This window comes from Aegilops tauschii, chromosome 1 (assembly GCF_002575655.3).
Source record: "Aegilops tauschii subsp. strangulata cultivar AL8/78 chromosome 1, Aet v6.0, whole genome shotgun sequence".
Taxonomy (NCBI): domain Eukaryota; kingdom Viridiplantae; phylum Streptophyta; class Magnoliopsida; order Poales; family Poaceae; genus Aegilops; species Aegilops tauschii.
In genome coordinates, this window is record NC_053035.3 from 487,296,410 (window position 1) to 487,322,980 (window position 26,571).

A 26,571-nucleotide genomic window follows, 5' to 3' on the forward strand; every position below is an offset into this window, starting at 1 on the left:
CGCGCATAAAATGCGCACACGCGCCAAATCTGGTTTTTGCCAGCCCAAGCGCCTCTTTCTCACTACCCACACGGAGTCCACCATCTCACCCATCGCAGCCACATATCTCTCAGCCCTCAAAGACCCACATTGGCTACATGCAATGCAAGATGAATTTAACGCTTTAATCAAGAATTTGACTTGGTCTTTGGTTCCCAAACCTGCAGGTGTCAATGTGGTCACTGGCAAGTGGATATATCGCCACAAGTTCCACCCTGATGGCTCCTTGGCGCGGTACAAAGCTCGGTGGGTTGTTCGCGGGTTCACTCAAAAGGAAGGCGTGGACTATGATGAGACATTTAGTTCGGTGGTGAAACCGGCCACGATCCATGTGGTAATTAGCATTGCCACCTCATGCTCTTGGCCCATCCATCAACTCGGTGTCAAGAACGCATTTCTTCATGGAGAGCTCAAGGAGACCGTATATTGTGCCCAACCATCCGGCTTCATCGACCCCTCTCACCCGGATCATGTTTGTCTCCTTCGTAAGTCTCTCTATGGCTTGAAACAAGCCCCCCGCACGTGGTTTCATCGCTTCAAGTCCTTTCTTCTCTCTCTTGGTTTTCATGCATCCAAAAGTGACTCACCACTCTTCATTATGTCGCACGGATCCTCCATTGCATACCTGACATCATTCTTACGGCAAGTACACCTCATGTTCTGCACTCCATCATCCACTCTCTCAAAGCAGAATTTTCCATGTCCGACCTCGGCGAGTTACATCACTTCCTCGGCATTAATGTCACTCCCAACACCTCCGGTTTGTTCATGAGCCAACAACAGTACACCTTAGAGGTTTTAGACCGCGCCAACATGCTCAACTGCAAATCCGTTTCCACACCAATCGACACCACTGCCAAACTTTCGGCCACAGATGGTCATCTCCTTTCCAACCCAACCACCTATCGCGGTCATCTCCTTTCCAACCCAACCACCTATCGCAATCTTGCTGGCGCCTTGCAATACCTAACACTCACCCGTCCGGACATATCATACGCGGTGCAACAAATTTGTCTCTTCATGCATCAACCACTGGACACTCACATGCAGCTCATCAAGCGTGTTCTTCGCTATCTCCGGGGCACGACACACTTCAGCCTTCAACTTTTCAAGTCTCCCTCTCTTGATCTCGTGGCTTACACTGACGCCGATTGGGCTGGTTGCCCTGATACACGCAAATCCATGTCGGGGTTCTATGTCTTTCTTGGCAACAGTTTGATCTCCTGGTCGTCCAAACACCAGCCTACAGTCTCCCGCTCCAGTGCCGAGGCTGAATATCGTGGCGTTGCCAACTGCGTCGCCGAGTCCTGTTGGGTCCGCCAGCTTCTTCACGAACTCCAGCAGCCTCCCTCTCGCGCCACCATTGTCTATTGCGACAACATCAGTGCATCATATCTCTCTTCGAATCCGGTTCAGCACCAGCGCACTAAACATATAGAGATTGATCTTCACTTCGTTCGAGATCGTGTGGCACTTGGCGAAGTGCGTGTTCTCCATGTACCGTCCAGTTCTCAGTTTGCAGACTTGTTCACCAAGGGGCTTCCCTCACAGGTCTTCACTGAGTTTCGATCCAGCTTGAACGTCCTCCCATACGGCGTTCCCGCTGAGGGGGGGTGTTAACATGTACCTGTACATTGTATGTAGTGCGCACGTCGCCTCCTAGATTGTAGGATCTGAACCAACTCCATGGGGCATATATATGTACCACTGATGTATGTGTGATAATCAATACAAGAGAGCAAGTTTACTCTCCAACTATTGTCATGCTCAGCTTCTAGTAAAGAGCAGTACTGAAAATGAAAGTTGAGTAACCTCATGCTCTTGGCCCATCCATCAACTCGGTGTCAAGAACGCATTTCTTCATGGAGAGCTCAAGGAGACCGTATATTGTGCCCAACCATCCGGCTTCATCGACCCCTCTCACCCGGATCATGTTTGTCTCCTTCGTAAGTCTCTCTATGGCTTGAAACAAGCCCCCCGCACGTGGTTTCATCGCTTCAAGTCCTTTCTTCTCTCTCTTGGTTTTCATGCATCCAAAAGTGACTCACCACTCTTCATTATGTCGCACGGATCCTCCATTGCATACCTGACATCATTCTTACGGCAAGTACACCTCATGTTCTGCACTCCATCATCCACTCTCTCAAAGCAGAATTTTCCATGTCCGACCTCGGCGAGTTACATCACTTCCTCGGCATTAATGTCACTCCCAACACCTCCGGTTTGTTCATGAGCCAACAACAGTACACCTTAGAGGTTTTAGACCGCGCCAACATGCTCAACTGCAAATCCGTTTCCACACCAATCGACACCACTGCCAAACTTTCGGCCACAGATGGTCATCTCCTTTCCAACCCAACCACCTATCGCGGTCATCTCCTTTCCAACCCAACCACCTATCGCAATCTTGCTGGCGCCTTGCAATACCTAACACTCACCCGTCCGGACATATCATACGCGGTGCAACAAATTTGTCTCTTCATGCATCAACCACTGGACACTCACATGCAGCTCATCAAGCGTGTTCTTCGCTATCTCCGGGGCACGACACACTTCAGCCTTCAACTTTTCAAGTCTCCCTCTCTTGATCTCGTGGCTTACACCGACGCCGATTGGGCTGGTTGCCCTGATACACGCAAATCCATGTCGGGGTTCTATGTCTTTCTTGGCAACAGTTTGATCTCCTGGTCGTCCAAACACCAGCCGACAGTCTCCCGCTCCAGTGCCGAGGCTGAATATCGTGGCGTTGCCAACTGCGTCGCCGAGTCCTGTTGGGTCCGCCAGCTTCTTCACGAACTCCAGCAGCCTCCCTCTCGCGCCACCATTGTCTATTGCGACAACATCAGTGCATCATATCTCTCTTCGAATCCGGTTCAGCACCAGCGCACTAAACATATAGAGATTGATCTTCACTTCGTTCGAGATCGTGTGGCACTTGGCGAAGTGCGTGTTCTCCATGTACCGTCCAGTTCTCAGTTTGCAGACTTGTTCACCAAGGGGCTTCCCTCACAGGTCTTCACTGAGTTTCGATCCAGCTTGAACGTCCTCCCATACGGCGTTCCCGCTGAGGGGGGGTGTTAACATGTACCTGTACATTGTATGTAGTGCGCACGTCGCCTCCTAGATTGTAGGATCTGAACCAACTCCATGGGGCATATATATGTACCACTGATGTATGTGTGATAATCAATACAAGAGAGCAAGTTTACTCTCCAACTATTTTCATGCTCAGCTTCTAGTAAAGAGCAGTACTGAAAATGAAAGTTGAGTAACCTAGAATACAAATTTAACAGCCTAGTCAGGATTCATGCGACAAAATGGTGAACTATATCAAAACCAGAATTAAAAACATATCCATGAGTTAATAATCTTGTTGCTCTCTTCCCCCTGAAAAAGTCATCTCCCCTTGAGCAAAAGAAGAAGATGAAAGAACTATATTTTCTAGGTTTGTTTTTATGTGCCTGACATGCTGTGACTTCACAGATTCAGCTAAAATTTAACCTTGGACCGATAAAACAGTGAGGTGGAAAACCATCCTTATCTTTAGATTCAGGCGACACTTTTCTACCTACAGAACGTTCACAGAACTCGCGCCACAAATATTTCTAGGTAACTTATCTGCTATGCTGATTATTGCTATAGGAAAAAGTTACCGTGCTCGGTTTCTAGTAATGAGCAGGACTAAATATTGAAGTTAACCAATGTAGAAAGAAAATTAACACTAGTCAGGATTCAGGTAGGTGAATGTTGAACTATATCAAAACCAGAATTAAAAACACACTGAGAAGCATAGGCACTTGAGTGATGAATGGTGAACTTGTACGTATATTAACCCTAGTCTTACTACAAACGTACATATCAATGAGTGAATCATGTTGTTCTCTTCCCCTAAAAAGCCCCTTCCCTCAAGCCAAAAAAAACACAAGATAAAAGAACTGTGTTTTCTAAGTTTTGTGTAACTGCATAATTCTTGACACCATCAATAGCAGGCCATGCGGGCTCAAAAAAGAAACTAATATTTCTGTACCCTACTTGTATATGCTACAGAATATAAGAGATAATCCACAAATAATCATCTCAAATCTTAGAAACGCATAAAAACAGAGCTAACAAGCTGTACACTGAAGATATTTATTTGCCAAAAAAAATGGGAGTAAATTGGTGAAAATACAAACGATTTCAAGCATAGATAATGCACTTCATTCTCTTATATTACCAGACATCAAGAGCTACATAATACATTTAGTAATTAGAACTACATGACAGCAAATAGATTAAATGGCTAGGTGGATTCTTAGAACTAAACAGTACCCTTACCCTTACAAAGTCTTGGGCTCTTGGCTAACAAACATTGTTCAAAGCAACAAAGGCATGCATCTGAGCACCAAGACTGTAGATATACTACGCAATGCCACGAAATTAGGAGTAGGGCCACAGCAACCACTATTCTTCGCAAAAAGGAGTTGTCCCATGTTGAGCACGTGACCGTGATGCAGCACTGAATCTCAGTGACCAGCTGACGGCAATTCCGCAAAACAGGGAATATAAGGCACACCATTCATGCCTTCAGTGCAGATAACATTCAGTTTCTGATTATCTATGTCATACGACACTGTCATCTTCTTCTGGTCGGTAAGGAAAATCACGTTGCAGTCTGGATGAAATGCAAACATCCGATAAGATTCGCCATCTTCACGAGAATGTCTTCCAAACAGCTCCAAAACGTTGACAGTGTGCTTTAGTGTCTACCTTCCGGTAACATAATCCTCAAGAACCCAAATATAGAGTTGGCAAACTTGAGAATTATCAATCTGCCACGCATACAAGCGTCCTTGAGACCGCCCAATATCACAGATGGTTGGTAAGTCGTTTGGTAAGTCATCAGGCATTTGAATCTCCCGCCAAACTCTCACCTCAGTGTCGACTGTGGCTACTGAGTTATTAATGATACGCACATAGATAGTGCCATCGAGGAAGACCTGTTTGTACATACCATGAACCATGAGAGGTGTTGTTGCCCACTTATTTGCCACAATGGTCCACCGTCCAGTTTCTGACGAGTAGATTGCCACATCTCTGGAACCGTCCGGACCAAAGATATTGGGCTGGGGCGCAAACACCACAAAGCGGGATGGAACAGCCGTGTCGAAACCCATGAAAGGTATTGGACAGTGACATGGATAGCCTAAATCAGGCAGCACCGTCCACTCCTCCGTTGCAGGATTGCACACAACATAACTCTCTTGGCTTCCCACAGAATTCCCGCTGGTGCAGAGGAGAAAGCCGCCGCAGACTTGTAGGAGAACAACATGGTCGTAGCTCTGGCGCAAGAAACGGAGGGTTGGGTCGACGAGAGGCAAACCTCTCCCAGACAAATTGCGGAAACAGAGGCGTCCACCTTCGTAGTAGAAGAACCCAGAGAGGGTCTGTGGCGACCTCTTGCGGATGTCCCGGGCGGAGCAGAGGGCGAGCCACGGCTTGGACACGCACTTGAAGCGGCAGAGGGACCTGTAGGGCACTCGGGAAAGGATCTCGACAAGGGCGCCCTCGGGAAGGCTTGGCACGATCTGCTGCTCTTGCTCCAGCTTCTGCTTCTTTTCCTTCTCCTGTGTAAATTATAGAAACGGCTCGTTCAGATTCCTTTCTTGGATCGAAGATAGGGGGCGCAATCGAAGATTGGAAGAAAGGTACGTTAAATGAAAGGAAGATTGAAGAGGCGTGAACCTGGGAAGGGGCGGGGAGCGGCGGCGTGTGCTCGTCGCGGCTGACGGTCTCCGGCGGATGGCCATGCACCGTGCAGCCATGCTTGCCTCCTCCTCCTCCTGGCGGCATCGCCTCCTCACGGGCTGGCGGATGGATGCTGGAGGGAGTCGACTCGAACGTCGCGATGCAGGCCGCGGCGGCTCCCCGGGGCAAGGGCGATGGCAATGATCGGTACTATCAGGTGGACTTTTACAAACGGCCCAATGGGTCCTGATAGCTTCTCAGCCCTCTTTGGTTGGTCCCTTGTTGTCAAAGAAAAAGAAATCTCCCCTGATTATTTTTTGATTGACAAAGTGTAGGAAGAGCTTTGCATGATTAGACCATCTCTAGCAGATATTCCCAAACCGGAAAACCAGTTTCAGGTACCCTGAAACTTGTTTTTTGGGTTGCAAACTCGTCAAGCGGAACAAATACAACAAATTGGTATTGGGAAATTTGAAAAACAAGTCCGCGCTAGAAATTGTTCATTGGCAATCATCACAAACAAAGTTCATCATCATTAACCCTAGTTTATACAAACAGAGACGATAGATCATATACAAACCCTAAATATCTAACACTAGTTTGCCGGCATGTTCGTCGCCGTGCTCACTCGTCATAGTTGAGGTAGTGCTTGACAACAGACTTGCACATCGCCCCGCGAGCTTGTGTTCCTTCTTGGCGGCCCTGCGCACCTTCTTCATCGTTCACCACCGCGCGCTCAGAGGCGGCGTGACACCTCTTGAGGTGGGGCAAGATGTGCTCGTCGAGCACACCAAAAAGCCAGCCACGTGTCTCGCCCGCCACTTCGGGAGAGCCGGGCGCGGTCCCACCCCTGCGTTGAGCCCCACGTGTGTCGTGCCGCTCCTGCCCGACTCCGGCTGCCGCTGCTCGCCGAGGCTAGGGATCGGGACGGGGAACGGGGCGGCGGCTGATTTGGGAACTGAGTACGGGTGGAGTGGCAGTGCTGCCGGTGAGAGCGTGTACTTATGGATTTCCTTCTCTCTTTTTTTCGAATGGTAGGGAGCAACACTATCACGGTTTTAATTGATATCACACCATATAACAAACACAACTGTTTGGACGCATCACATATACAGCAGGCCAAATGTTCAACGCCACACACCTAGTGAATCCCATCTCTAATGCCACAACAGGTGCCTGGCGAGATGTAATTTCAGTGTTTCATAGATTCAAAGCAGCGAGGGAGGGAAACCACCCTTATCTTTAGCTACAAATATTTCTACCTACCAAGAGTTAAAAAGAATCTGGTTTTGTGCCAACGCCTGGTATGAGAATATCTGCTATGTGACTTATCTGCTGTGGCGATTCTTACAAAAAAGGAAGGTGCCATGCTCAGCTTCTAGTAAAGATCCTAGAATATAGATTTAACAGTCTAGTCAGGATTCATGTGACGGAATGGTGGTGAATGGAGGAACTTGTACATACATTATTACCCCGGTCTTACTACAAACATATCCATGAGTTAATAATCATGTTGCTCTCTTCTCCTGAAGAAGTCCTCTCCACTTGAGCAAAAGAAGAAGATGAAAGAACTATGTTTTCTAGGCTTGTTTTTATGTGCCTAACATGCTTGTGACTTCACAAATTCAGCTAAAGTTTAACCTTCAACCAACAAAGCGGTGACGTGGAAAACCACCCTTATCTTTAGATTCGGTCCACACTTTTCTACCTACAAAACATTCACAGGATTCGCGCGACAAATATTTCTAGGGAACTTATCTGCTGTGGTGATTATTGTTATAAAAAAGAGTTACCGTGCTCGGTTGCTAGTAATGAGCAGGACACAAAATTGAAGTTAAGCAACCTAGAAAAAGGAGTTAACACTCTAGTCAGGATTCAGGTAGGTGAATGTTGAACTATACCAAAACCAGAATTGAAAACACACTGGGAAGCATATGCACTTGAGTGATGAATGGCGAACTTGTAAGTATATTTGCCCTATTTTTACTACAAACATACTTATTAATGAGCGAATCATGTTGTTCTCTTCCCCTAAAATGCCCCTTCCCCCGAGTAAAAAAAAAACAGATAAAGGAACTACATGTTTTCTAAATTTGTGTAACTGCATAATTCTTGACACCATCAATAGAAGGCCATGCGGGCTCATAAAAGAAACTAATATTTCTTTACCTTATATGATACAATATAGGAAGCTTGCTATCCATGTCCCAGAACCATGAGTTGGTTGCGAGATCTTATGGGTTTCACCTCTAGTCTGCCCGAACTTGTTTGGGACTAAAGGCTTTGTTATTGTTGTTGTATGATACAATATAGAGAAGATAATCCACAGATAATCGTTTCAATTCTTTCTTTCTTTTTTTGAAACGGATTCAATTCTTAGAAACTCATAATAACAGAGCTACCATCGATGGATAACAAGCTGCACACTAAACATATTTATTTGCATAAATAAATGAGAATAAGAAGATGAAAATACAAACGATTCCAAAAATAATGCAGTCCAATATCTTATATTACCACACATCGAAAGCTAAAAAGGGGCCACAATAATTAGTACTAAATGACAGCAAATAGATTAAATGGTTAGGTGCATTCATACAACTAGGCAAGGCCCTTACCCTTACAAAGTCTTGGCTAACAAACATTGTTCAAGCCGCAAAAGGCATGCACCAGAACACCAGCAGAGAAGAATATGAAACTGGCAGACAGGGGAGTTGGAGCATATCTAAGCAGTGCCACGAAATTAGAAAGTAGACCCGTACCAACCACTAATTTTTACAAAGGTATTGTGCCCTGTTGAGTTCTGGATGCTGCACTGACTCTCAGTGACCAGCTGACGGCAATTCCGCAAAACAGGGAATATAAGGTAGCCCAATCATGAACTCATTGCAGATAACATGTACTTTCTGATTATCCATATCATACGAGACTGTCATCTTCTTCTGGTTGGTAAGGAAAATGACATTACAATCTGGATGAATTGCAAACATCTGATAAAAATCACCATCTTTGCGACAATGCCTTCCGAACAGCTCTGAAACATTAACCGTATGCTTTAGGGTCCACTTTCCAGTACCATAGTCCTCAAGAACCCAAATATCGAGTTCACTGTCATCACAATAATCCAATTGCCACGCATACAAACGTCCTTGAGATTGCCCAGTCAAAACAATATTAGAGCTCGCCCAGTCAACTGGCATTTGAATCTCCTTCCAAACTTTCCCCTCCACGTCGACTGTGGGTATTATTGAATTACAAAGGGTGGCCAAATGCATGGTGCCATTCAAGAAGACATGTGTGCGTCTACTACAATCCACATGAGTTGCGGAGGACCACTTACTCTGCACGTAACTCCACTGTCCAGTTTCTGATGAGTAGATCGCCATTTGTCCAGGAAGGCGGTCAGCATTGTAAGGGGTTGCAAACACCACAAAGCGGGATGGAACAGCGAATTCGAAACCTAAGTAAGTCATTGGTATGCCCTTCTTCCACGGGTGGCTGCACTCTTGAGCCGGAAATACTACAGGAGGCAGCACAGTCCACTCTTGAGTCGCGGGATTGCACACAACATAATCATTTTCACACGCGGAACACGAATTCCAGCAGCTGCAAAGGAGAAGACCTTCGCACAATTGTTCGACATGAACGTTTTCGTACCTCTGCCGCAAGAAAGGGAGAGAAGGGTCGACCAGAGGCAGACCTCTCCCAGACAAATTGCGGAATTTGAGGACACCGGCGTTCTTGTAGAAGAAGCCGGAGAGGGTCTGTGGCGACCTCTTGAGGATGTCCCGGGCGGAGCAGAGGGCGAGCCACGGCTTGGACACGCACTTGAAGCGGCAGAGGGACCTGTAGGGCACTCGCGAAAGGATCTCGACGAGGGCGCCCTCGGGGAGGCTTGGCACGGGCTGCTGCTCCAGCTTCTGCTTCTTCTCCTGTCAATGATACAAACGGTTCGTTCAGGTCCCCGATTCTTTCTTGGATCGAAGATGGGGGCACAATAGAAGATTGGAAGGCCTTGTAAAAAATGAAGAGGGACTTGGAGCAAACCTTGGAAGCTACTGCAGAAATGGTGGGGAGCTGCGGCGTGTCCTCCTCGCGGTGGACGGTCGCCGGTGGGTGGCTCTGCACCGTGCTGCTGCCATGCTCGTCTCCTTCTTCTCCTCCTCCTCCTGGCGGCATCGACTCGACGATTGCGAGGCCGGCCGCCGCTGCTCGCCGGGGCTAGGGCTCGGAATGGGGAATGGGGCGGCGGCTGATTTGGGAACGTGAGTAACTGAGTACGGGGGTGGACCCGGTGAGAGTGTGTACTCCGTCATAACGGGCTCGTGGATTAGCACTACCAGGTGGCCTTGTAAAAACGGCCCAATGGATCATGATAGTTTCTCAGCCCTCTCCCCTTGTTTCCGAGGAAAAAAGAAACTCCCCTGGTTTTTTTTATACATACATGCACAGTAGTGTAGAAGATATTTGCATCAGGGGAATGTACATAGCGGTTTTTGTATGTGTTGGTACTAGTATATTCTGAATTATTACCTTCTTGCACCTGTTAGTCTTCGAAGCAATTTGCAAGATACTCCATACTGACACTAATCCTTGCAGATGAATTAACAACACTTGTTTTTGACTAAAAAGCAGCAGGGTGTATCCGGTAGCAAGAAAGAAAGGACTGGTGTGGCACCTAAAGCTATACAATATACACCGGCTCGATCAAGAATTAAGGGCAACTCTAGCCGATCCCTCAAAATGGCGTAACTCCTCAAAAGGAGTTAAGTTGGACCTAGCCAAACCCTTCTTTGTTTTAGCTGCTTAAAAACTGTAGGAGATACGTCATTCGGCTCTCAAATTTGATAGGCCGTGACAAATTCTCGGGATCTGCCCTCCCCCCTCGTGACGACCTCTCTCTCTCTCTCTCTCTCTCTCTCTCTCTCTCTTGCTCGCCCCTATCCACATCGGCGTTGCCTTTGCCGCCCACCCTTACCCTCTATAGACATCCCACCGACATTCTGTAGGCCTCCATCCCACTTCAATTCACTCGTCTGTCGCTTGGATCGACATCCTGTTGTCATCACCTGGCTCTCGTGGATGAAAAAACATCAAGCTTAGTTTCGTCCAAAACAAAGTCGACGGACAATCAAAGATGTCATAGAGCACCCGCGGAGGCGCTAGCCGGCCACGGAATCGCGGCCACGCCGGTGAAACTACGAAGACCACAGTTCGGTTGTGGCGAGCTTGGTCGGCGACCGACAAACACGACCTTAGGAGAATCTTCCTCTTCGGGAGGCCGCGGGCCGTGTCCCAGCCCTACCGTCGACCTGTAGCCTCAGCGTCAACTCAACGCCGCCGGTGGATCGAGGCTCTCACCTCCTCCAGCCGCAAAGTGTTCGACGAATTGCATAGGTAAGATTTTTGGCTTTTCCATTTGTGTTTTTTGCAGTGAAATTCAATATAAAATATTGGGTAGTGTAGATGAAGAGGTTAAGAGAGATGTTCTTCGACGACTCTTCGTCCGAGGACGAGGTAGAAGATGATGATGGTTTTGAAATGGACAGTATCGTGATCGTCAACTAGGACATTAAGCGACCAAGACTAGGATCGCAGTTTGCCGCTTGTACATCAATCGGGGCAGAGAAGAGGCCCATGAGAAGATTATGAAGGATTATTTTGCGCCCAATGCAGCCTATCCGGAGAAGTATTTTCCGCAACATTTTCGGATGCACCGAAGTATCTCCCCGACCATTGCAAAACTTGGGTGAGTAGCATGATCCATGTTGTCACTACCTTGTAGATGGCATCTATCCTCGATGGCCCATATTTTGTGAAGACAATCCCACGTCCTCAAGGAAACCAGAGATCCCACTTTGCAAATGCAACAAGAGTCGAGAAGAAAGAATGTTGAGACAGCTTTTGGTTTGCTTCAAAAGCTCTTTGACATTGTTCATGCCCATGCCGAGTATTGGAACCCACATGTCCTATTGCAAATAATGGCATGTTGCGTCAAGCGTGAAGTTGATACCCAGCTCTAAGATGATCTTGTTGAGCACTTCATAGCAATTGATTGTTGTGATTCTATCATGCTCTTTATCTACTTCATTTGGACCCTATCGTAAGTTTGAATTTGAATAATTAAACTTGTGAACTTTGAATCCGTAATCTTTATGAATTGTGTGAACCTTAATTATTAAGTTTGGATTTAATATGTTTACAAATATGTTGATGAAATGGAGTATGTAAATCAAAATTTAGAAAATTGGTGAAGATCTTTTTTTTAGGGATGTAGGTTTTAGAAGTTTGGCTAGGAACCGTTTTTATCTAACTCCTCAAAATTGAGGAGTTAAGGGTTGAGGGGGTGTTTAAGATTTGAATCCGTAATCTTTATGAATTGTGTGAACCTTAATTATTAAGTTTGGATTTAATATGTTTACAAATATATTGTTGAAATGGAGTATGTAAATCAAAATTTAGAAAATTGGTGAAGATCTTTTTTTAGGGATGTAGGTTTTAGAAGTTCGGCTAGGAACCGTTTTTATCTAACTCCTCAAAATTGAGGAGTCAAGGGTTGAGGGGGTGTTTAAGATTTGAATAATTAAACTTGTAAACTTTGAATCCGTAATCTTCATGAATTGTGTGAACCTTAATTATTAAGTTTGGATGTAATATGTTTACAAATATGTTATTGAAATGGAGTATGTAAATCAAAATTTAGAAAATTGGTGAAGATCTCTTTTTTAGGGATGTAGGTTTTAGAAGTTCGGCTAGGAACCGTTTTTATCTAACTCCTCAAATTGAGGAGTTAAGGGTTGAGGGGGTGTTTAAGGGGCTAAAAATAGGTGGCTACTCCAATTTGGCTGACCGATCTAGCACTAAATTGGTCGCGCACCACCCGTTGGATCAAGCCGTGGTGCGTCGTTGGATCAAAATTCAGATGGCTTTACTCTTTTCTTTAGTTGTCGCGAAATCAACCTAATCTGCAAACATATCACAAACACATGTCAATTTTCAATTGAGCTGGCTTTGCTCTTTTCTTTAGTTGTCGTGAAATTAACCTAATCTGCAAACATATCACAAACACATGTCAATTTTCAATTAAGCGGCTGACGTCGACAACGCGTCATACTACGCAATAGTTGTCTGAATTTCTCTGCATATTTCTTGCACTTGGAGTGCAACTGTATCAAATAGTATGTGTAGGTGGCATTCCATGTCTAAGTCAAAGTTCAGCACGAGTAAGTTTGCTGAATCGATGTGTTTGGAACGACACAAGAAGGCTCGCCGGCTCAGTCTTTTGGAAGTGCTCATAGAGGTAGGGTGTGCGTGTGTACGTTCATAGGGGTGAGTGTATGCGCGTGTATATGAGCGCTTGTGTCTGTACTGTGCTAAAAAAACGACACAACTTGTGGATCTGAGGTCAGTTAAATTAGTCGCGACGCCTGAGCAATCAGATGGATCAGCAAAAACGCCTACAGAAGGCTGCACCCGCGACGACAGATACGTCGATCTCCGGCCACCATACAACCACACTGCTACAGCGTGGTTATCATCTTAACACTTTTTTGGAAAAAAAAAATCATGAGATCGAAATGTGATGGCCAATTTTCAGAGACAGCAATACAGTGTCGCGTCCAACAGAACACAACATCTCATGCAGTTCTCAGCATGGCCCGCTGATAAATAAGGCTACCCAACAACTTTTCCTAAGATTTGAGGTGAAGGTTGTAATGGAATCCCATCTCTAAATGATCTTATATTTAGTGTCAAAAATGATTGTACATTTTGGGACGGAGGGAGTACATTCAGCAAAAACTAAACCTTCAACAAACAAAGCAATGACAAGAAAACCACCATTATCCTTTTGAGTATATAATAAAAGGGTTGTCCTCAACTTCTAGTAAAGAGCAGGACCGAAAATCAAAGTTGGGCAACCTAGAACACAAATTTGACAATCTAGTTAGGATTCATGTAAGGGAATGGCGAGCTCTATCTGAACCAAAATTAATGACACATGTATTGAGAACCAGTATTATTTAGTGTACTAAATTCAGCTAAAACTGCACGTTCAATCAACAAAGCAGTGACAGGAAAACCACCTTTATCCTTATTACTGTTACAAACAAAAAAAGTTGCCGTGTTCAACCTCAACTAAAGAGCAGGACCCAAATCAAATGAACAAGTTAGAACAGAAATTTAACAGTCTATTTAGGATTCATCCAAGGGAATGGTGAGCTATATCAAAACCAGAATTAAGAGTGCACAAGTACTTTAGTGATGAATGGTGAACCTGTATGTATACAAGTATCAATGAGTGAATCACGTTTTTGGCTGCCCCTCAAAAGATCCTCTTTCCCCGAGCAAAAAACAAGATGAATTGACTGTATCTTCCAGGTTTGTTTAGCTGCACATTTCTCTACACCATCAATGGAAGGCCATGCGGGTAACATACAAGAAACTAAATATTTCTTTACCATGCCTCTACCCCTATATGCTGCGATATAAAGAGACGATCCACAAATAAACATACCAAATCTTACAAATGCATAAAAACAGAGATAGCGTCGATGGATAACAAACTGCTATATGTAGAGAAGAGATGATCCGCAGATAATCACATCAAATCTTTAAAATGCATTAAAAAGGAGCATCGATGGATAGCAAACTGTAGACTGGAGATATTTACTGGCATAAAACAAATGGAAATAAAGAGGTGACAATAACACAGATAATATAGTCTCAATATCTTATATTACCCACATCAGGCGCTAACGAGTGGCCAGAATAATTAGTGCTACATGACAGCAAATAGATTAAATAGCTAGGTGGATTCCTACAACTAAGCAGTACCATTACCCTTACAAAGTCTTGGCCAACAAACATTGTTCAAAGCAACAAAGGCATGAGCCTGAACACCAACATATAGGAATACCACTGTAGACATAGGAGTTGGGACTTCTCCACGCAATGCCAGGGAAATTAGGAGAGTAGGTCCATGTCAACCACTAATTTTCGCAAAAGGTGTGGTCCCATGCTAGGCACGTAATGTAGCACTGAATCTCAGTGACCAGCTGAGGGCAATTCTGCAAAACAGGGAATATAAGGCAGACCATTCATGCCTTCAGTGCAGATAACATGCACTTTTTGATTATCCATGTCATACGACAATGTCAAGTTTTTCTTGTCAGTAAGAAAAATCATGTTGCAATCCGGATGAATTGCAAACATCACATAAGAATCTCCATCTTTACGGCAATTCCTTCCAAACAGCTCCAAAACGTTAACAGTGTGCTTTAGGGTCCACTTTCCAGTATCATAATCCTCAAGGACCCAAATATAGAGTTGGCAATCACGGGAATTTTCTATCCACCAGGCATACAAGCGTCCTTGAGACTGCCCAACATCACAGATGCGTCGTTGAGTGCCCAACATCACAGGTGTTTGGCATTTGAATCTCCCTCCAAACTTTCCCCTCCACGTCGACTGTGGCTATTCTCTTATCAAGGGTAGGCAGATGGATACTCAGGAAGACCTGTGTGTATACACCATGATTCACGAGAGGATCTTTTGTCCACTTACTTTGCACATGAGTCCACCGTCCAGTTTCTGTCGAGTAGATTGACACTTTTCCGGAATCGTTCATACCAGCCATCTGGTTCTTGGGGGCAAACACCACAAAGCGGGATGGAATAGCAGGGTCGAAACCTAGGAAAGGGATGGGATCGGGACCTGGAAATCCGACAGGAGGCAGCACAGTCCACTCTTCGGTAGCAGGATTGCAGACAGCATAATAGGATTCGTCTCGCAGATTATTCGAGCAGCTGCAGAGGAGAAGGCCGCCGCAGACGTGTTGGACAGAAATGTGGCGGTACTTTTGGCGCAAGAAAGGGAGAGAGGGGTCGACAAGAGGAGGACCTCTCCCATTCAAATTGCGGAAATGAAGGACACGGGCGTTCTTGTAGAAGAAGCCGGAGAGGGTCTGTGGCGACCTCTTGCGGATGTCCGGGGCGGAGCAGAGGGCGAGCCATGGCTTGGACACGCACTTGAAGCGGCAGAGGGACCTGTAGGGCACTCGTGAAAGGATCTCAACGATGGCGCCCTCGGGGAGGCTCGGCGCGGTCTGCTGCTCTTGCTCCAGCTTCTGCACCTGCTTCTTCTTCACATCCTGTAAATGATGGAGACGACGGCTCGTTTAGGCTCCCGATCCCCTTTCTTGGATCGATGACGATTGACGGGGCCAGTCGACGATCTTGTTCTGAAAGTGAAAGAACATTGCAGAAGCGTGGAGCAAACCTCGGAAGCCGCCGGGACAATGGCGGGCAGCGGCAGCCTAGAATGGGGCAGAGCGTCGTCGTCGCCGCGTACGGTCGCCGGCGGGTGGCTCTGCACCGTGCAGCCATGCTCGCCCCCTCCTTCTCCTCCTGGCGGCATGGCCTCCTCTCCGGCTCGCGGATCTGTGCCTCGAGCAGTCTACTCGACCGTGGCGGCGCCGGCTGCTGCTGCTCTCCGGCGCTAGGGTTCGTGAAATCGTGATGGGGCGGCAGCTGGTTTGGGAGCTCGCGTGACTGCGGCTGCGAGTACTAGATGGGGAGTGGAGTGGCCCCCGCTGATAATGGGCTTTCCGAATTTTTTTATTAGCTGCTGTTCTAAAGGCGGCCCAATTGATCCTGATGATTTGTTGGCCCTCTCCACTGAATAGTCGAACAATTTTCTTGGTTGGTTTGTTAATTTACGAGCCGATGATAAAAAAAAGAGCTTTGCATCAGCAGAATGTGCATAGCGGTTTTGTATGTGCTGGTACGAGATATTTTTTGAATTACTACTTGTTGGCACCTGTTAGTCTTGAAAGTAATTTTACAATATATTACTACTATCTTCGCCCGGAGTTACTGGAGGCTGAAATTCTAGATATATCCATTTCAGCGTCAAGTAATTCTGAAGGCTAACAATGATTCATGCTCGAATAATCGGCAGCACTTATTTCCCTGTAAAAAGTTAGGAATCTCAAATCCATACTATTACATGCAACGTAACCCTAATCTTACTTAAGCGAAGCTCATCCGGCTCTGTCGTGCCCATGTACGGCGGCTAGCTACGCTCCTCATAGTGTTGGCTCGGTCACCGGCGAGGTAGAGTAGGACATGAAACACGGCCCGGTTCACGGGACTCAAGGCACCACCGTCTCCCATGCCCTACTCTTCCTTGTCGGAGCCCAGAACCCTGACGGTGCCGGTGCACGTGAAGATGATGGATCCGTTCTGGGAGGAACCGGCAACATCCACCACAACGTGGTTGCGGCGCCCGGGCTAGTGCACCATACGGGGGACCGAAGAATGTGACTCCGCCTCTCCAACGCCCACCACCGCGTGGCCTGCTGTCGTCTACCTTGCCCGCTGCCTCGCACTGCGGGAACGTCGCGTCATGTTCTCGTCAGACGATGACCATCCGTTCACCTCCTTCTCGATGCACCAATAGATGGGTTGCGCATCCGCCACAACATTCGGACGCCAGACGGACCACACCGCCTCCGGCGAGGCAGCGACGACACACCTTGCGGCGAATCCATGCGCCATTTGGATGGACGCAATGGATTCCCGACGCAAGGAGTCCAAGCGTTGCCATCGGACGACCACCTCCCGAGAGCGGCGGAGCGCAAACCGGATGATCATCTCGTCCTTGGGGCTGCGTGGAATGAGCTCGGGGTCGACAAATCTGGAGTTGTAGCACTCGAGTCCACTGCCCGCCATGCCGGAGAAGGCGGGAGATCGCCGGATGGGAGCTTGAGTGACGGAGGAGAGTGGAGGAGAGTGGAGTGATGTGGCTAGGGTTTGGTCTGGGAGTGGATGGGGACAAATATATGCGGGGTTGGGTGGACCAGCGGGGTCCGAGTCCGACGTGGCGGACGCGCCCGGTCAGGCCCAGGCCTCCCCATATCCGCCGCATATTTGGGCTGGATATGAGAGGGGTCGGTCAGCCCAGGCGTTTGAGGGGGGTTTGAGGCGTCCGGCTGGGTCGGTTTTTTTGACCGATCAGTGACCAGGCTGTTCACCCTAAAACCCTAAACCCTATCTTGGAAATCTTTTGTGATTGTGAGCCCCCATTAAAATATTATATGCTAAAATAGTTGACGTTGGACAAGGAAGACAACATAATGATTTATGTTTGTGCATATTCACATAGAAGTTATATTATCATAGATCCTTCAACATGTTGTGCTTGCCCCCATCTTTGCTAGCCAAAAATTCCGCACCAAGTAGAGTTTGAGGTGTTTGGCTGTAGACGCTCTTAGCCTTTTTTGTTTCTAGGATGAAAGAAATATAGAAATGGATAAGTCAAAGAAAATGAGATGACATCTTATGAATAGAAATAGGAAAAGAGAGGTTCTTTGGGTTTTCTTTTTGTGAGGGGAGGTTCTTTGGTTCACTTGCAGATATAAGCCTCGAAAGCCCACTATTAATAAATGTTCTCCGCTGTCTTTTTCCCACTTGGAAATCAGATCGAATTCAATTGACGCAGCTGATGCAGCCCGAAACCCTCAAAAAATAAAAGCTGATGCAGCCCGAAACCATCTATCAGCTGCGACATAAAAAAACTCGATCAAGTTCAGAGTGCGTTCTAAGTCTGCTTGAGTTCACACTTCATCCACTCCCTTTACAAGCTTTACTGTTCGTTTAGTCGCCGCAGAAAACATATCACACATCTTGCAGACGTACATGGCGTCGTGCTGCGCAGTAGTTATCTGAATTTCTCTGGATATTTGGAGTGCATCCTCGCCAGCGAAATATGATGACCAATTTGTGTACCGAGGCTTTTCAGAATTCAGAGACAGCCGGTGAGTACAGTGTCACGTCGAACGCAACATCTCATGGAGTTTCAAATTCCACAACAAGCTCACATGGCGCATCATTACACGGCAGACGGCAGCGCTGGCACCGTCGTGTTAAACTATCGCGTTCAGGATCAATATGAAGCATTGCGGCGACAAAGATTTTGCCCAAAATAAGATTTGAACTTGTGTGTGAGACCAACCTGCAGATCTCAGCATGACCCGCTGAGAAATAAGGCTATCCAACAACTGTTGGATGTATCACATAAACACTAGGCCTAAGATTTGAAGTGAAGGAATCCCATCTCTAATGCCAGAATAGTTACGCCTGGCAAGTTGTACTTTCAGTATTTCCTACATTCAGCAAAAACTAAACCTTCAACCAACAAAGCAGTGACAGGAAAACCACCATTATCCTTTTGGTTATACTCCCTCCGTTCGGAATTACTTGTCTCAGAAATGGATGTATTCAGAACTAAAATACGTCTAGAACATCCATTTTTGTGACAAGTAATTCCGAACGGAGGGAGTATATAATAAAAGTTGTCGTCCTCAATTTCTAGTAAAGAGCAGGACCGAAAATAAAGTTGGGCAACCTAGAACAGAAATTTAACAGCCTAGATAGGATTCATGCAAGGGAATGGCGAGCTATATCGAAATCAGAATTAAGAACACACTGGAGCCTGGAGGAGCACAAGTACTTTAGTGATGAATGGTGAACTTGAATGTATATTATCACCCCCAGTCTTACTACAAACATATATCAATGAATGAATCACGCTGTTCGCTTCCCCTCAAAAGTTCATCTGTCCCCTGAGCAAAAAAGAAGATGAATGGACTATGTCTTCCAGGTTTGTTTAGCTGCACATTTCTTGACACCATCAATGGAAGGCCATGCGGGTAATATGAAAGAAACTAATATTTCTTTATCCTACCTCTTCCTGTATATGTTGTGATATAAAAGAGACGATCCACAAATAATCATACCAAATCTTACAAATGCATAAAAACAGAGGTGGCATCGATGGATAACAAGCTGCTATACATTGAGAGGAGATGATCCGAAAAGGCCAAAGCGGCAGAGATGGAGTGCGACGTCTCCGGTGTGATTTCGTCTCTGACCTCTGGCACGCGAGTTTGCTGGAATTCCGCCCCGGCAAGCTTATCCGGCGAGGAGAGAGGATCGTTCTCCTCGACGGGGAGGGCTACAAGGTGGACTCGCGTCGGACGCGGGAGTGTTGACGTATAAATGTATTGACTAGTTTCTTTTAGTAGATCGATATTTTGGTTGCATTGGCTAGAGCATGCACTTCTACATGGCATCGAAGCCAAGAGGTTTTAAGTCTTGACGGCCGACACAATTAAATTACAGGCCACTTTCGATCCACGTTTAGTCCTGAGGGAGCCACACGTGAGGGGAGTGTTGACGTATAAATGTATTATCTAGTCTTTTCATTAGATCGGTCTTTTGGTTGCATTTTGCTAGAAGATGCACTTCCACGAGGACAAGGAGAGCGGCGCGTTTGGGGCGGGCGCGTTGATCCAGTTTCCGTGCCATTTGGCATGATTTGGTACACCGAGCGGCGGTGTACGGGCGGCACACGACGAGCGCGGGGCGCAGGCCGAGGTGAGTAATGGCGGGCGACACGAGTCGACTCCCCTTATCCGTCCAAGTGTGACGCCCCTGCCTCCTGTGCTCCCCACTACACATCGGGTGAAACTAGATCTGAGCGAGAGAGACAACAGAGCGACGAAGCCACCTTCCACGATGAGGGCGATGTCAAGGTGGGAGGCGAAGATGGTGGGCGGCGATGAGGATATGCTGGCGAGGTTGCGCGAGATCGACTCTTGGCCGCCGTTGGCCCAGGCGCTGAACGACGAGACAGAGGCCATCCGAGCCATCCAGACCGTCGAGGAGATGGAGCGCTGCTTCCCCAAGTCAAGGTCGCAGCCAGCGATGAAGGTCGTCCTCTAGGCCATGCTCGAGGCAGAATCGGAGGACCCGATGGCGCAATTCAAGTGGGCGGCGTTTTGTTCCCACATCTTCAACCTACTGCCACCGCCAGAGGTGAAGGTTGTGATGGGGTTGCCGACACCTGGGACGTAGGCGATTCCGATAGAGATCATCAACGACGACCTTCCGAGGGCGCACAAGGTGAAGACGCTTCCCATGCCATTCGGCCCACCTCCGGGCCCTCTCTTACACTCAGTAGGGTGCTCTCCGGCTGGTAGCCACTTTTGACTGCTGGCCGGAGAGGACTTCGACGGGTCGGAGAGGGATGACTCATCGGCTAACTCAGGTACAAACCCGATGCCTTACTAATACTTAAGTGATTCGGTGCTGTCTGATTCTAGTAAGAGAGATTCTACTATTATAAGGGGAAAATTAAGAGAGAAAATGAAGAGATGTAGACAAATTAACACATGGTCGCATGATTTTGAGGCTAGATGTGACGGGGAAAATCCAAACTTCTTGAGTTATCTGATTAATAAACAGAAGCTGAGATTGTTGATTGGTAAGGAGGATATCAAAAGGGGGGTAGATATTAAAATTCATATGCAGAATGGATACTACCCCCCCCCCCCCCCCCCCCATTTTGAACTATTTTGATGATAATGATGTTGATTTTGGGAAAATTACCTTAATCTCCATCAGTGTTGTTGCCTTGAACAAAGGTGAAGGGGAATGAAATTTGGGGGGGGGGGGGGGGGGGGGGCATTAAAGAGGCTGACGAAAATGGATTTGGGGGATCAGTGGGTAGGTTTTTAGATCATATTGAGGAGGAAGTGGAACTGGGATTTAGATGCTATGGGCCTCCAACTTTGGAAGCTGGCCTAGTAGCGACCCAGAATTTATCCACTCCTGCTATATATATGCTAGAGAGGGCGAGCTTTCAGAAACAGACAACTTCTCTAGGTTTACCCTGACAACCGCCGCCTGACTCTGCCAGGTCGGGGAACTATGGCAACTTTCGAGGTGGAGGAAGATTCAGTAGGGGTGGTGGAAGAGGAAATTTCCAGTACCAACCTAAGAATTTTGTTAACAAAGATGATGAGGGTTTCATAAGAAATCCAATCCCCCACCCACAGAATAATAATTCAGATAGGGGTAGAGGACAGATCGACGCAACTGTGGGTGGTGATGGAAATCTGATGCCAAGGTTTCAAAAGGTGGAAATCAGTCCTGGAGAGGTATGGTGGGTGAAATTGAGATAGTTGGTTCTTCTGGTGATAACAAGCAAGAAACTGAGAAGAAGGGGGATTAGATCTGGGTCCAGTAGTAGCATGGTTCTTAATTTGGACGCATCCCAATAGCAGCAACTCTTGGGCGCGCTGCTTTCACAAATACCCAAGACCATGGCTATTGGAGAACTGGATATAAGTGACAGAAATGGTGTAGGCAACAAGGGGAAGGATCATGTAGGTGTTGGAAATGGTGGTGGGGAAAATCAAAGCAACAAAGGATCATCATCTGGCAGTGGAAACGTGGGAGAATCTAGAGACTTCAGACATGATCACGGGCTTGGTAACTCTCTATAAGGGAATGAGATGGATAAGAAGCAAGGGGGCAGATTTCGAAAGCAGGTTTGTGGGAAATGTAAAGATCCCAGGCACTCTACCAAGGAATGCAAAGTGGGGCATTGTTTGATTTGTGGCAAGGATAATCACATCACAGAGGAGTGTAACTGGTTGCAACAGATGAAGCCCTTGCCAAAATACATTGGATATGCTGCCAAGGGTTTACGAGTGTTGTTGGTCCAAAGTGCTAACGATATTTTGGTTGCTGGTCATATTCATCCACTGGCTATTGTATCTTTGGAATCAATGTACTTGAATGAGACTGATTTTGTACAAGAATTTGGGGAGATGTTTAACTGGAGCTGGCAATTGAGAGCTAAAAGCTACGACCAAATTTGTTATCTAATGAGGTTTCCAAACAAAGCAAGGCTGGTGGAGTTGGTTAAATTCAAAACTTTCAACCTGTTAGGAACTGGGGTAATGAGCATAGTTCAAGGGTGGACACTGGATCATTAGGCCATTGGCAAATTGCACACTGCTTGGGTAAAATTTGATAGTGTGGCTGATTGTTTTAGGCACTTTTTTGGGATGTGTGAAGTAGCAGGGGCTATTGGGCCAGTGTTGAAAATTGATATGGATACCATCACACAGGAAAAAATTAAAGCAAAAAATTGGAGCAAGAGATGTGGAGAAAATCCCACCTTCCTTTGAAATCACTTCAAATGACCTGTTGATTTTCAGACTGACTTCTGAATTGGACAATGTGGTGGAAATGGGTTGGTATAAAGAGTTTAAAAGAAGTGAATCTCCTGAAGATGATTTGATGGACATGTATGAAAAAGAAGATACTAGAAAAAAAGAAAGGTAGGGGAAAACACTAGAGTGCATTTGACATTGGGGAGCTTGTCTCTGGCCCAGCTTGAAGAGGTTAACAAGAAAATGATGCAATGAAAACCTCCATTGAAAATTCTTTTGGCTCCATTCTTCATAACCTAGCAAAACAATACAAATCGGCTCAAAAAGGATATAGATGTAGTACTGAGAAGAGTTCAATCTTTGGAAGAGGAAAAGACAAGGCGAGCTGCTTTGTGAACAATTGAGGAGAAGAAAATGATTGATTTAGAAAAATATAAGAAGATGCTGGAAGCTGACTTTGCTTAACAACAAGAAATGACACAACAACTGATACGAGAGGCTGTGAAAATAGAGCAAATGGAATTGGAGCATGCTAATATGGATGATGAGGAAATTGAGGGGTATGGGCAAGATAAGAAAAAAGCAACTGAATTTGATAAATATGGGGAGAACACTGATTATAATGCTTGCCAAGAATCTGTGGAAAACTTTGGACAGAAGATGGCCGACAAACATGGACCTGAAACTAGCGATTTGGAGATTGGCAAAGAAGAGGAATTGAGAACAAGCTTCAGTATGAAGGTGGAGGACTCGGCCAAGAACAGAGCTGAAGCAAGGGATAATTATGGTAATGAACCTGACTCCCCTCCTTCTATATCTTCTTTAATGCATATGACATCTTTCGTACGAAATGGTTTAGGATGCACTATTGATATGGTAGACAAAAACATTGGGATTATCCAAAAATGGAGGCTGCTAGAAAAGAGTTTTATTGGCAAAATATTACTAACCAGAGAGAAAAAGGAAAAGGTGAGGCCAGCACTCCAATTCAGATTGATATTGGAGATGCTAATATGGCTGAACTATGTTCTGATAAAGAACATTCAGACGCCGAGGTAGAAGAGAATTATCATGATCAATTGGAAAAAAAATTGCTAGGGAAGTTTTTTCAAGAGGGATCACCAGCAATTAGCTGTGTGAAACACTCTGTTGCTATCAACTTCCTTGAAACAAGGAGGAAGAAGACATAAAATTAGAGAGGTTAAATATAATTTGCCTCTTATTTTTTGTGAAACTGTGTGTCTGTGGATATATAGATTTGGATAATAATAAACCATTTATATTGGAAAAAATGGAAGGTTTTTTTTTGGAATGTTAGAGGATTGGGGCAGGATCATAAAAAAGGATATGTTAAGGATATGATTGCAGAACATAAACTTGACTTTGTGGGGTTGATGGAAACTATAAAGACTAGGTATTCCAAAACTGAACTCACTTTTTGTGTGTGTGTGTGGGGGGAGGGGGGGTGTGACGCCCCCGATTTGACCGTACACTAATCATGCACGCAAATGTGTACAATCAAGATCAGGGACTCACGGGAAGATATCACAACACAACTCTAAAACATAAATAAGTCATACAAGCATCATAATACAAGCCAGGGGCCTCAAGGGCTCGAATACAATTGCTCGATCATAGACGAGTCAGCGGAAGCAACAATATCTGAGTACAGACATAAGTTAAACAAGTTTGCCTTAAAAAGGCTAGCACAAAAGTAGCAACGATCAAAAAGGCAAGGCCTCCTGCCTGGGACCTCCTAACTACTCCTCGAAGCCGAACCCCATGTAGAATCATCCTCGGGATCTCTAGCTCCTGGACTCCAGCATCTGGTTGCGACAATCAGGTATAGAAAGGGGGAAAGAGGGAGAAAGCAACCGTGAGTACTCATCCAAAGTACTCGCAAGCAAGGAGCTACACTACATATACATGGGTATATGTGTAAAGGGTCATATCGGTGGACTGAACTGCAGAATGCCAGAATAAGAGGGGGAGAGCTAATCCTGTCGAAGACTATGCTTTTGGCAGCCTCCATCTTGCAGCATGTAGAAGAGAGTAGATTGAAGTCCTCCAAGTAGCATCGTATAGCATAATCCTACCCGGCGATCCCCTCCTCGTCGCCCTGTTAGAGAGCGATCACCGGGTTGTATCTGGCACTTGGAAGGGTGTGTTTTATTAAGTGTCCAGTTCTAGTTGTCATAAGGTTAAGGTACAACTCCGGGTCGTCCTTTTACCGAGGGACACGACTATTCAAATAGATAAACTTCCCTGCAGGGATGCACCACATAACCCAACACGCTCGATCCCATCTGGCCGGACACACTTTTCTGGGTCATGCCCGGCCTCGGAAGATCAACACGTCGCAGCCCCACCTAAGCACAACAGAGAGGTCAGCACGCCGGTCTAAATCCTATGCACGCAGGGATCTGGGCCCATCGCCCATTGCACACCTGCACGTTGCGTACGCGGCCGGAAGCAGACCTAGCCTAGTGGCGTTCCAGTCCAATCCGGCGCGCACCACTCAGTCGCTGACGTCACGAAGGCTTCAGCTGATACCACGATGCCGGGATACCCATAACTACTCCCGCGTAGATGGTTAGTGCGTATAGACCAAATGGCCAGACTCAGATCAAATACCAAGAACTCGTTAAGCGTGTTATGTCGAAGTAACCGCGGACGCCGTCCAGGGCCAGGCCCACCTCTCACCTAGGCGGTCTCAACCTGCCCTGTTGCTCCGCCACAAAGATCCACTTGCGGGTACTCCTACGAGCCGACCCGACTTTATTTACCACATGTGTCATGTATAGAGTATATAAGTATATACCCGTGATCACCGCCCAAGTGATCACGACCCGATAGTATAGCACAGCAGACGGACAGGAATGTGGGGCCACTGATGGATAACTAGCATCCTATACTAAGCATGTAGGATTGCAGGTAAAGGTAACAACAGTAGTAGCAAGGATAGGCTATGCATCAGGATAGGATTAACGGAAAGCAGTAACAGGCTATACTACTCTAATGCAAGCAGTATAGAGAAGAATAGGCGATATCTGGTGATCAGGGGGGGCTTGCCTGGTTGCTCTGGCAAGTAGGAGGGGTCGTCAACTCCGTAGTCGAACTGGTCAGCAGCAGCGTCGGTCTCGTAGTCTACCGGAGAGAAGAGGGGGGGGGAAGAAACAGTAAATACAATGCAAACATAAGCATGACGATGCGTAACATGAAAATGAGCAGTGCTAGGTGTGCCCTAACGCGGCAGTAGGTGGTACCGGCGAAGGGGGGAAATATCCGGGAAAGTATTCCTGATGTTTCGCGTTTTTGGACAGACGGACCGGAGGGGGAAAGTTTCATGTTCGCTATGCTAGGAACGTGTGGCTGACAAACGGACTGCGTATTCGGATTCGTCTCGTCGTTCTGAGCAACTTTCATGTACAAAGTTTTTCCATCCGAGCTACGGTTTATTTTATATCAAAATTTTAAAGATTTAAATCATTTTTAGAATTTAATAAATTAATTTAATTCAAAATTTAATTAATGCATCAGCATGACGTCAGCATGACGTCAGCAGTCAACGTTGACCGTTGACCTGGTCAACCTGACAGGTGGGTCCCATCTGTTAGGGGCTGTTAGCTAATTAACTACTGTTTAATTAAATTAACTAATTAATTAGATTAATTTAAACATGATTAATTAATTAATTTAATTAATTAATTAGATTAATTAAATTTATTTTTATTATCTGTTTTATTTATATATTTTTTAATTTTTTTTAACGTTCTCTG

The 26,571-nt window shown here is 46.1% G+C and overlaps 1 protein-coding gene and 2 pseudogenes across 1 annotated transcript; all 3 read right to left on the reverse strand.

Annotated features, from left to right (window-relative positions):
• Window positions 1–4,540: 4,540 nt before the first annotated feature.
• LOC120972865 (F-box protein At5g49610-like) lies at window positions 4,541–5,871 on the reverse strand (annotated as a pseudogene).
• Window positions 5,872–8,248: 2,377 nt separating this feature from the next.
• Window positions 8,249–10,012, reverse strand: LOC109772261 (F-box protein At5g49610-like). Its single transcript, XM_020330950.4, has 2 exons — window positions 9,814–10,012; window positions 8,249–9,698 (listed from the first exon to the last, which is right to left on the reverse strand). The coding sequence occupies exons 1-2, from the start codon at window positions 9,943–9,945 to the stop codon at window positions 8,589–8,591; spliced, it is 1,242 nt and encodes a 413-aa protein (XP_020186539.1). The 5' UTR covers window positions 9,946–10,012; the 3' UTR covers window positions 8,249–8,588.
• Window positions 10,013–14,614: 4,602 nt separating this feature from the next.
• On the reverse strand, window positions 14,615–16,309 carry LOC109772300 (F-box protein At5g49610-like; annotated as a pseudogene).
• Between the last annotated feature and the right edge of the window lie 10,262 nt (window positions 16,310–26,571).

Bases quoted from the DNA above. Each gene is read 5' to 3' on its own strand.
- LOC109772261 (XM_020330950.4), bottom strand. From the start codon at position 9,945: ATGCCGCCAGGAGGAGGAGGAGAAGAAGGAGACGAGCATGGCAGCAGC. The intron at 9,699-9,813 runs GTTTGCTCCAAG...TATCATTGACAG, and splicing joins TTTCTGCAGTAGCTTCCAAG to GAGAAGAAGCAGAAGCTGGA.